The sequence below is a fragment of the Apteryx mantelli genome, chromosome 2, assembly GCF_036417845.1.
Source record: "Apteryx mantelli isolate bAptMan1 chromosome 2, bAptMan1.hap1, whole genome shotgun sequence".
Lineage (NCBI taxonomy): Eukaryota > Metazoa > Chordata > Aves > Apterygiformes > Apterygidae > Apteryx > Apteryx mantelli.
Genome location: NC_089979.1, coordinates 93,018,667 through 93,031,153, shown reverse-complemented (window position 1 = coordinate 93,031,153; position 12,487 = coordinate 93,018,667). Strand labels below are relative to the sequence as shown.

At 42.4% G+C, this 12,487-nt stretch overlaps 1 protein-coding gene across 2 annotated transcripts in view; it reads right to left on the bottom strand.

Annotated features, from left to right (window-relative positions):
* Positions 1-10,673: 10,673 nt before the first annotated feature.
* SLC12A7 (solute carrier family 12 member 7) overlaps positions 10,674-12,487 on the bottom strand; it is a 74,283-nt gene continuing 72,469 nt past the window's right edge. For both annotated transcript variants that reach the window (XM_067291048.1, XM_067291049.1), the window contains exons 23-24: positions 11,755-11,888; positions 10,674-11,262 (exon numbers count right to left, since the gene is read on the bottom strand). In XM_067291048.1, the coding sequence (XP_067147149.1) occupies positions 11,171-11,262; positions 11,755-11,888 (226 nt within the window). In that variant the 3' untranslated portion in view covers positions 10,674-11,170. The remainder of the gene's footprint in view (positions 11,263-11,754; positions 11,889-12,487) is intronic.

The window sequence follows — 12,487 nt, the reverse complement described above, 5'->3', positions numbered from 1 at the left end:
AGATTCAGTGTGCAGAGAGGATTTGGATGCTGTTTCTGGGAAGCCAACTGCTTGGCAGAAACACGCTGACATGGTTGAAGTTTTGTGATCTCTTAAAAATGTGTTTTGTTAGTATCAAAGTAAAAAGCTTTATTGCATACAGTTGCATGTTAAAATTGTATCCTGTGAAGTACAGCATTTACTAAAATGCATAACATGTATGCCAGTACTTTGAATAGTATTGAATCTAAAAGGCAGAACTAAAATAAAATATTGCTAATATATGCCAACAGTATTCTACTGACAGAAAACTATATTTATCTCAGAACTTGTGTGGAGTGTCATATTCAGGGAAATTTGTTCCCTTCGAGAATGGAATCAGATTTTTTTTTTTCCCCTCTTTGAAATTCTGAGATTTAAAACTTTTGAGACAATGTGTTCCAAGTTCTGAAGAACTTCAGACCAGCTACATGCAATTACCTTTGTTGTGGTGGTAGCTGTTGCTGTATGGAAATCCTGTCCTTAACTTTCAGCTATCCTACCTTCATCTCTCTTAATTGTCTTTCTTAATTGTGGTTGTTAATGGTGGTTTTAAATATAGGTCAAACCGTATCATTTTGGCATTGCCCCAGTTTACTGCAACAAAGACATGCCAGCTCTCAGACAGCTTGCTGCATCCCTGCCCCAGCAGCACTGACTATGGCTTGGGCCTGCTCTTTTTCCCTTGTTCCATGTGTGCAGACTTGACATTCTGCTCTTAGAGCATAAGTGCTAATGCTACAACTCCCTGAGCATTTAATGTTAGTTGGCAATATTAATTGTACCTGACAAGTTATGGCTATTCGATATTATGGTTCAGGACTCAAAATGGTGTAAGATTTTAAAGCAAATCTAACTTTATTTTCTTTTTCATTTCCATCTTGGTACTTACATGTTTATGGCATGAGAAATTCTCATTTTTGAGAATTTTCCTTGAACCAATCCTATTTCCTTACTGACCTTTGTGGGTTTTTTGCTGTTTGTGCAAGTTTAAATTCTCATGTTTTCAAAAGATGAGATACAGGACAAAAGTCGAATGTTTCACAGTACTGTCTCCTTAACTTTCCAATTATTTATGCTCAAAGATACCTTTTTTAAGATTTCTAAAATGCAGCTAACCAGTAGTTGCAAGTGGTTGTAAACAAATACCAATAAAATATATATTTAATATCAGCAGTTCCTAAAAGGCTACAAAAGTAGTGAAAGTCAATTGTTACAAAGATCCTTCCCCTATGTGCAACAGAGCTTAAAGACACTCTTCATGGCTAGACAGCCACACACCACTATTTGTCAAGGATATGTTCTGTTAAAAGTGAGCTGGTTGTAATTCAGGGCAATTTTTTTTTTTTTTTCCTCCATAAGACAATGTAGTGGTGGGGTGGAGGAAGGAATGCAGGGACTTAAATACAGGTAGTCTAACTAACTATGTATGGCATGGAAGACTGAGCAGCTGAGGGAAAGTGTTTTTGGAATAGATAATTGTCCTGAAAGAGCTTCACTACTTCATCTTTGAAAGTGAAGGCAGTCTTTTTCCTGTGGGCATTCTTGCTGCCTTTCTGAAAGGTTACATTGTCATCATCATTGTTACCATCATCCTCTTCCTTAAGTGAATCAAGGTCAAACAAAGGCAAAGGATGGAAGAACAGAGTAATAATGGCAACCAGCTCAGAAGAGTTTTTAAAACAATTGGTGAAGAACCCTGAAACAATGGATGGAGATGGAACAGACAACAGGGGTATTGCCATACCACCAGCTCTGAAGTACTGTTATCTTCCTTCTGTAAGCCCAAGGACTGTGGCACTGTACACTTGCCTTTTCCTCTTTGTCCGAGACTACAGTTCCTGCTGCGTACTTTTCTGGTTAGTACAACCTTTTTAGAAATGTCCTGCTCCATGGGACAAAACATACATCAAGGATACTGTGGGGAAAAAAAGCACAGAGGCATTAAGCAGCTTAGCAAGGCCCTTTCCTGAAAGCCTTCCTTTGCCGTTATACATTATCAAGCCTTAGTGAGGAGCATCTCTGCAGGTGGCATAACTGTGCAAGCCAGAACAAGTAGGAATGAGAGGAAGAGTACTGGTGTGGCAATGCAGGTAATGCTCTCTTTAGATGAGACCATAAATGTTAGTTATAATTTTGGGAATTGAAGCTCCTGACTAGGCAAAATGCTTCATAAGCAAAGGGCCAACAGCCCCTCCCTTGTCTGCTTTAGAACTGGGTTCTGTCTCCTCCTAGTCAAGATTCAGAAGTTTGCCCTCTGGCCATCCTCCATAGCTGGAAGGAAATAAGGAAGGGTCTCAGCAAGTCTCTAAAGGTAAGGATGATCATCTGTTAGACAGAGGACCCAGCTGGGCTGCAACTATTGGAAGGGTGTGGCAGACTGCTACCTAGCAGAGACACAACTGTCCTCAGTCTGAGGAGGCCTACACAGTGGTGTGAGAGGTTTACTGAGTTCTAATATATGGGAAGTGTTGTGGATAGAAGAGTGGGAAAGGGAGCATCCTTCTGCTCTGAGAAAATGAAAGGTAAAAGAGGATGCTCACTGCAAAGAGGCAGCAAGCGTAGAAAAAGTGGGTGGTTTTGGCAGAAGGAAGAAGATGCAGGGAAATCTGGGGAGGGGGAGTGAGATAAAGGGGTAATCAACAGGAAGGACAGTAAGATGAACTGGCAGAAATTGTTGGCCAGAGAAAGGGAGAAAGATGGCTTTTTTTGGTAACAGAGAATTACAGAAAGATTTAAATTTTGGAGATGACATCTGGATGTCTCTTGTCAAACCTGTTGCTCAAAGTACAACCAACTTCCAAGTTAGATCAGCTTGCTCAGGAGCTTGTCCTGGCAGATTCCGTGCTAGTCTTGAATATGTATAGGGTTCAGAGCCTGTGTGTAATGCCAACCAGAATGTATGCTGAAACATGTTGTCAGGCTGGGAAGATGGAGAGTAATGTAAGCCAAAGGCTCCATAAGGCACACCAGAGCCTGCTGAGTGCTGCACAGGGGAGGAATGCTTCTAGCATTTGATGGAAGCCTCCTGGGGGAAAGGCAAAGAAACATGTGACCATGCCAGGGTTTAGCCAGAGATGAAAGAGCATACTGGGAGGAGAGTGATTTGTGGCAGGATGTAGGGAAAGGACAAGCTTGTGCCTGGATCCCTGGATGATGGAGTGCAGAACTGTGTGTGGAAAAGGTCTTTGGGAAGGAGTAGCCTGAAGAGTGGGGGTGATAAAGGAAGGGTAGGAATAGTGAGAAACAGGAGGAGGGTGTGGTTTTGGCAGTGTTCGGACTTTAGGGCTGGATGGCTTTTAGGAAGTAGGTGAAAGATGCTGAAGAATGAGAAGGCCCAGGAAAGAGCCCCTTGGGGAGTTGAAACAAGAGTGAATTTGGGGCATGGCAGAAAGAACAGATAGTAGGGAATGAGAGGGGGCCCTACACCAGGCACCCAGCGGAGGGCAGAGCAAGCAATGGCCCTAGATATGCAGCCTGGAAATTTGTCTGGATATGGTCCTTGGACAATTCCCTCCAGTTAGAGAAGCAGTGAATAGCAGAGTGTTGCTGTGCTCATTCCATGTGCATGGTCATGCACAACAGCATTGAACATATATAAGTTACATAACCTATTCCGAATACAAACATGCACTTTGGGCTAACTTTAAGCAGTGCAAGGGTAGCATGGAAAAGTTCAGTCCGAAAGCTTGCTGATCTCCACCAAGCTTTCTTTCCTGGAAGAATTTTCTGACATGAATAGTATCACCAACGCTTATAATATAGATAGGACTCCCAGACAGGCAGCATGTCAGCTGCTCAGAGAAGACTTAAACAGGATGTGGATAAAAATGCTGGGGAGGGGAGGAGTGCTTTGTTAGTGCTCCTGCTGCTATTACTGCTCCATTCAAAGGATTAGTAACCATTAGGAAGTTTTCATCAAAAATGAAAAAAATCTTTTGAGACATAGCAAGTTTCATCCTTATCTTGAGCATTTTAGTGCCAACAACAATGGGTGCTCAAAGTGGTTTAAAAAGTACTAATCCTGTAAGATCCAATTGCAGAGAACAAGATGCTAAAAATGTCTATTCTATGTGATGCTAAAGAAGTATATGGCAATTGCCAAAAATAATGATTAAAAAAGATCACAAGACCAGGGGGTTTGGAGAACTGTTTCATTCTTAGGGCTAAACTGGACTATGAGGCACTTTAAGCTGAGGGCTACAGGAGTTTATTTTTAGCAACTTCCTGTCAGTTTACAGCAAAGTTAAGCTACTTTAGTTTCCTCACAATCACCTACTTGAGAGCTATTGTCCTAGCCAAATAAATTGTCAATAGTTTTGACCTTCTCCAATCTGTATCCTCTAATGGAAAGAGCAGGGAGGTAGTGGAAATCCTGTTAAGCTGCATGAAATAATTCTTCAAAAAATCTTTAAATGACACTATACAATATGCCTTATAGTCCTATTTTTTGTTATATTTTTAACCATAAAGCTGAAGGTCAAAATGTAATTTAACCTTATGAAAATTGGATTCCACCAAAGGTAATGGTGAGCCATCTAGCATTCAGGTAGGAAACATCAATCTGATATCACAAAGGACAGCCTAAGAAGAGTTTGAAAGCTTTTCCATTATTAAATTAATATTCTTCTAATGATAGCACTTAAATTGTTTGATGAGAATATTAGAAACTAACTCCCCCTGCTACAGGGAGATGCTAAATTCCTCCACTGTTCCCAAGCACCTGACTTCTGCATGGGGACATTGGTTTAGCCTTGGTCACATTCGTATTGCATTTCAGGTGGAAAACAATGAACAAGGCCAGTTTTATAGTAAAGGTATCATCTATGTACCATAAGTATACCACGGGCTTGTGGGATTAAAAAATATATATATATATAGAGAGAGAGATTTCTTCAAGGAACTTCAAAGCTATACGCCAAAAGGTTGGCACATCTGTGCCCATAGCTTGGAGTACGTGTTTGTTATTGAAAGCCATGTTTTTGTGAGTGGGAAGAAGTAGGTAAAGAATGAAACTGGAAGCATCTGTTTCCTTCTTGACTTCCACCATTAACTCAGTAAACATCACCTGTCTATCAAGGTCTACTGCTTCAAGGTCTACTCCTAGAGCAATATTTTCCCAGAGTCTAGGGCCAAAAATCAAGGAAAAAGAAAAAGCCAGACAAAAACCCCCAAACACCACCAAGACCTTCTATTTAAAGAAAAAAAAATCATTGAACACCACAACCACTTCTCTAAAAACAACCAACCATCCAATTCATATGAAAAAAAGCTACGCTATGCAGACAAACCATCACACATAACAAAACTTTTTTTAGGAAAAGATTTGCAATATCCATCTCAGTAAGCCAAGGAAAGCTATTATGCAGCAAGTGTAATTCAACCAAGGAAGTGAACTACATCTTTGAAATAGCCACTGAAATGCAATGTAAGAAATTACTTCAGGACAAAACAAAAACCTCAGTGCACATATCTGAACAGAATTTGAGACCATCTTTGCAGAAACTTGCTGGGAAGTTGTAACCTAAGTTGAATTGTTTTCAGTTCTATTCCTCACAGTCTTCAAACAACCTCTAAAGTTACTAGATTAATCATAAGAAAAAGATTCTGCCTTGTGATTCAAAATATACCGAATGTGGATCCATACTGTTTGTGTAAGGAAATATGAACCTTGTGAAAAGGCATCCACATATCCACACCCCCTCTTAACAGTAACACCATCAACATCCTTGGATCCTGCACCTGTGTTTTCACTTTATATACTTACACCTGTACATAGCATGGTAAATTTGTAGGGCAGAACTTGGCAAACACTTGTTGGAAGGAGTGGTGGGTGAGCACTATGGCTAGATGAGCTTTTTTTGCCATCAAATTAGTGGAAGGCTCCAACTCCCTCTGATCAGGGGCACCCAGAGCTCCTTAGCAGCAGCTAGACCTTGCCTGAGCTTCCCAAAAGTTAAGGCCTCCTGTGGCTGTCCTTGCCCGGCTCTCCTTAGCTGTCAGCAGCAGGCACTCTAGTTCCTCAGAGTTTCCAGACACCTCCCACAATCTCCAACAAGGTTCTCAGAAAATCTAAGAGCCCAGAACTGCCATGCAAACTGCTACCTCAACTGGTGGCCGAGCTGCTCTTAGGGCCTAGGCTGAGCTGTTCAAGGAGTTCTTTCGGGAAACTACCTCCTTGACCAGAGGTGCATATCTTCTCCTTTTCATCTGGAAGCTAAGGCATACTGAGAAAGATTGAGCATGCTTTGTCATCATCATGGTGGACAAACTCCTTGGCTGAAGTCACATTTCTGCTGTGATTCGAGGCCCGATGTCAGTTTTTGTAGTGAAATGATGTGCTTGCATGGCCATCTTCAGAGGGGCCTGAACAGGCATCTGAGGGCTAGTGCCGTCATGCAGGAGTGCTTGGCAGGACATGTTCTTTTAAGCTGCTATGGTGGGTGAGCACCTTGGCGAAATGCACATTTGTCCTTCAATAGTTGCAGCACAAAGTGTGTCCATTTTTTTGGAGCAGGCATACAGGACTGCAGTGGCCCTGGCAAATGAATGCCAGGACCATGGTTGAGGGCACCCCTGGCTTGGAGCATCAAGTTGTTCTGGTAGATGACCTCCTTGGCTGGAGGTGCCATATCTTGTGATGCTCATCAAAAGTTAAGGTGTAAGTCTCAGTGGGAGAGGAATGGCAGCAGTACCGATGACATTGCACTGCAAAGAGTCGAAGTACTCTTCGACCCCCCAGCAATGGGGTTGAAGAGTACTTCAAAGCAAGCAGTTCTGCATGGTCATGGTGGACCAACACCTAGGTTGGAGTTGTGTTTCAGCTGTTATTCTAAGCATGATGTCCATTTTGGGCAGTGAGAGGAAGGAGGGAAAAAAAAAAAAAACCCACACCACCCACACTCACTGTACTGTCAATACAAGGAAACTAACAGTGTAAGAAGCCTGATGCAAATAATCTGTTATTAAAGATCATAATGTACTTCTATAATGTAATTTCTATAATGTACTTGAACAGACTGCAGAGAAGTAACCCTCACTTTTATGCACTGCAGCTAAGACATTCTCTTGAATAGTACATACAGAAGCAGGTAAGAGTCAATAAAAGTTGCCTGAGATGCACAGTTTCTTGCTCGCACTGCTGGCAAGAACTTTTCATGTTTTTTCTGTATGAATTATATTAAGTGAAAAAGTCACCTATGGGGGTTACTGGTGGTCATGGCTGTCTGCTACAGAGCCACAGGAAAAACTCTGGCTTCTGTATCACAGTTAAATAAAGTATTGTTTTCTATCATGAGAACAGATGTATCAATGAACAAAATTCAAGCTAGACAGGTTAGTACCATCAAACAGTACATTCCTTGCAGACTTTTGCACCATTCAGAGTAATAGCATACCTAATTCTGCTGCACAGATGCCTGGCAGGTGATCCCCCTACACATTCAACCCAGTGCAGCCACCTCTGTGCCAGACCATCTCCAGGACCTCACACCAAGAATTCCAGCTGATCCACTGGTCCCTGTATGCAAATGCAACTTCCGGCCAAACATCAAAAACCCAAGAAATAAAGTTAGGAACTCTTCCAGTGTCTTGTGAGCAATAGCTCCCACACTCAGGATGCTTCCTAGGTGCTCCTAGTTGGCAAAAAGGCAAGAGCAGGACTGTAAAAGTGCCCTTTCCTACAAGACACTGCACACATTCCTACTGTATTTCCATCCTAGCAACGCAGCTCCCTCTGATTAATTCATGCTCTTGAGCAAGGAATTTGCTAAGCTAGCACCCCTTCAAATCAAGTACAGCCTGCAGCTCCTGCCACTGTGCCCTAACGTTCACTGCTCTGCAATCAAGTGCCTTCGTAAGACCCAAATAATACTGTCCTCGACCTGTAAGTTCAGCCCATTACGCCGCTTCCAAGAATTGTGCTCCTTCTGCAGCCTCCAACTGCTCAGCCTTGCCTGACTGGCTCACACAGGGGTAGGAGTTCTGGTCAGAATGTCGGAACAGCCACTCCTCTGAGTGCATGGGAACGGACTCCCCAGGGACCTATGGGTGTGGATAGCAAAACAGCAACAAGAAAAAGAGCAGGTTGAAAGGAGAAAAGCTTTTTCCTGAAAGGGAGCACATAACAGTCTCCCAAAGACTGATCAGCTCCAGGCTGTTGAACGCACAAGCACCACTAAAAGCTCACAACACCAGCACACACTGCCATTGACACCGGGTTGTAAAACTCAAGCCACATCCAAGAAGGTGGGGGCTGCTCTATGCAGATGAAGACTACAGGATAGTACACATATCTGATGAGACAAAAGCTTCACTAAGGGACTTTCCAAACACCCACCTCAAAGCCACTGGTGTGCCAGTATGAACCCTGGGGTTGGCCTCCCAACTGTTGCTTAGAGGAGGTAACGATAAGCAAGCCTGTGAGTAAATGAATGACAGAACAGTTATCTGCTATTAATTACAACAGCTTGATTCTATTAATAAGAGCTTAATTAACAGATGTTCTGATAAAAATCAGCTGTGATGTCTCTGCCCCAATCTGCTCCCCTGCTCAGAGGGAATTTACATTTTCCAGTGGAGAATGCAATGCAGGCATCACAACCAAATGCATTTTTCATTTCTTGGGAGAGATCTTTTAGCATGCTCCAGTTGCACTGTTCTGTGCATCTGACCAATGTGCCATAATATCAATAAGGGCAACTGTTATCCAAGAGAAGTGACAGGTGCCACCCTCAACCCATTGCCCCCCAGCTTCCAGAGCAAGCCCACTCCTGGCAGCCATTACATGTCCCACTTTCCCCAAAAGTCCCTCCTCTCTTCCGGTCCATGGTCCATTTATCTCAACCCATGCATTCACAGGTGGCCCAGCAATGGCTGGTGGGATAAGCCACCCCTTTCAGCTTACCTTGAAGCATGTCAGACCAGGAAGTCCCTTCCAACCACAAACAGGAGCCGCTAGTTTCTGTCAGTCTTCACTTTATGGCAGAGAGCTGCCATCTTGCAAATGCCAGGATCCTCATCCTTTCACACTGCTCTGTGACTGGCTTTGACGCCATTGTGCCTCACATGTGCAGCACTGTTACTGGCTGACAGGACCAGCCACCCCCTCCTGACCACCCCAGAAAGGTGGGAGAGCAGGAAGGCCCCTCCCACAAGATACACATGGGCTGCCATTTTGTTTCACAACTGCCATTTTACAGTGGGAAGCCACCTTTTTAGACAACCTAATTACCCATGCGTTTGTATACTAGGCCCAAGGGGGGCATGCAAAAGCCCAGTTTTCCCCCCCACCCTCAAGGGCAGCAGGTGAGGAAAGGTGGCAGCCCAGCCCATGGCTTCCATGGAGCACATGTGGCAGCTGCTCCAACCTAGCAACAGACCCTGCAACAGGGGCCTCGACCCAGTCAACACCCCAGAAGGGCGATGTGGCTCTCTGCTGGTCTCGGGCTGTAGGGCATGCCTAGGGCCTCTGGTTGAGGCTGGGGCAGTGGGAGATCGTCTTCTAGCCCACAGGAGATGCGCACTTGTCGAGGAACTGTGTCACTAAGCAATGGAGCTGCAGGCAGAGATCAGCAGACTGCACAGCTTCAGGGATAAGACATATGGTGACTGGATCTTCTCTGAGACCCTGTGCCTGTTTAGTTGGGAAGTGGAGCCTCCCATGATGGCCAAGACTGGAAGCTTGTGACTTCAGGAACCAGGAGGAAGGCTTCTGCTCCACTTGAGCATTTCTGTGGCCTCATAACAAACAAGGGGCTGGGAGCTCTGTCAACTGCAACATGAGCCAGCTGAACCAGAGCCACACAGCAGCACCAGGAGAAAGCAGGCAGTAAGAGTAGTGGGCAGCTCCCTGCTGAGGTGGCTGGCAGCACCCATCCACCCACCTAACCTGTGGTCTGAGGAGGTCTGCTGCTTGGTGTGGGCATGTGTTCAGGACGCTGTGGCAAGAGTGCGAAGGATGTGTTTCAGTTAAAAACCTTTCTGAGATTACACTAGAAATAATTTTTTTTTAAGTGACTGTTCTATATGAAAATTCTGTTTATGTAAGGTGAAAAAATCCCAGTCTTTTTAGAGTAGAACCATCTTCCAATAGCCAAACATTGTGTTAAACAACATTTACAAAATTAAAAATGGAGTGACTGAAAAGGGACAGAATTCTGACAAACTGAAAATGCACCTTCAAGTAAGAGTACACCTTCACAAGTCTTTCAACAAGTTTGAACAAAAACACTTAAGAGCTCATTCATTTCGGAAAAGCCAGTTTTAACAACAGCACATACATATGGCATTTCTCAAAATAAACATCAGCTAAAACAGACTGCACTTCATTAATGAACTTGCTATTGTTTACCAACCGTTACAGCTGTATCTGCAGCCAGGTGGAGTTCCTGCATTGTGGACTCCCTATGTGCTGGACACCCTCAGGCTGCACCGGGAAACCTGTGAAACATGCTGGAACTACTCATAGCTCAAGAGAAAAACTGGTCAATCTACCATTACTGTCACCTGGAGGCTACAGGTACCAAACTTAAAGTATTTTAAAAAGGCAGAAAAATGTTATTCAAAATAACCTTGGCAAATCATGAGCTTTTACGGATTTTGCAAATGGGGAACATTTCATGCACACAATTAAATACAAGTTTAGAGTAGCTGTATATATTTCTGAATGAAATTTATTGAACCAGGTCAAATCCCAACAGAAGCAACATAGCAGCATTTTGGTAGGGGTGGAAACAAGTTTCTCCTAAATTTTTCCCTTTTAATTCAGAAGGGGAACAAAGATTCAGAAGCACATAATATAAATTGCTTACATCTCTATGTTTAAAAGTGTCATAACTACCATTTCTTGTGCTTCACCAGTTTAACAAACGTTAGTGTGTGCTACATATAAATATCCTGATCCCTCCGGCATTTACTGATTAATTACAGAAATATTTTCTACATAGATCTATCTTTCTAAAAATATAATTTAAATATAACTTTCAATAGAAAAAAAACACCAAAACACCAAAACACGTCATCAGAAGATTCAGGTTGCAGATCATTTTCAATGCACTAGAACTTTTTGTGAGGTTGCTCAAATTATGGCAAATAACTTTGCACATTCAGTTAAAAAACAGAACAAAAAAACAACACCCAGAAAACAAAAAGGTTAAGAATAAATGGTGATCACTTCACGTCCACTGCCTCGGACTAGGAGAACTCTGTCCAGACCTTCTGTCAGAACTTCCAAGAACTCCATGTCTGTAGTACCATTAAGTCAAGGAATCACAGAAAAGAAACAAAGTGGCCATTAATCACTCAAAAAACCCAACATACAATGAAAGAGCAGTTTCATGAAAGAATTTTCCTGTCCCCTTTTATGTACACAGCACAGAACCATCCCATTATCCAATCCACCTGCTTGCTCAGAAAGAAGTGAGAACTAACTTTCCTGTGGAAACCCCCAAAATATCTTGTTCCTGCCCAACTCACTTTCAGAAAAGATAAGGTAAAGAAACAAAAAAAAGCAGAGTTCAAAATTGAAGATTATCTTACATCAATTGAACTAAAAACCCACCACTATCAACACTTCCGAAAACCATATTTCTGTAAGCAAATGTTGTTTTCCCCAAAACAAAGCTATGCTTACCAACATAACCCTACCAATGGTTATCCAGACAAGTATCCAGATGGCACAATCACAAAACCAAACTCCCAGTTTCAAGAAATATGGAGCAATATAGTAGAGGATACAGTTTTCATCCCCTTTTCTGTTTTTAGGAGGTCCAGGCATATTCAGGAGAACTAGCTGTGCATGCTGTGATTTATTAAGCACTACTCCATTGAGCTTCACAGCGGTGTGCATTCTTCTCACATTTGACTGATTCCTAGGACAAAAAAAACCCAAACATTAAGTACTGCCACAATATTTATGTATTCCATCTAATGCATCTGAATGCATAAGTTTAATCTATATGCATGTACAATATGCTATTTTCATATACAATACACCAATACATATACACCAACTTTCAGTACACCAATACATATACACCAATCAAAATAAATTTACAAGAAAATGAGATGCCTAGGGATAAGAAGTCACAAGTACGTTGTTCTTTTTTGAAGATTTAATGCTGAAATTCAAGCAATTCTAATTGCTTTGCCAAAATGGACAACTCTCCCATTTGTCAGTTGTACCTTTTACACCCACACGAAAAAGCATAAATTGTTCATATCAACAGAACTGAATTCTAGTTAGAAATGCTGAGAATCTAGTTATTGCATTATATAAAAGTTAACAGCATCTGTGTAGCAAATAGCATAGGAGCTACAAAGGATCTTGTACTCCTGGGGAAACACTGAAGGATTACCATAAACCTGGTAAAGAAAACTCAGAAACAGTACAGAATTTATGAAAAAGTGATTAGTTTCCCAGCATGTCATGAGATGAAGGCAGTAAACGCTGCTGAACTGAAACTGAGCC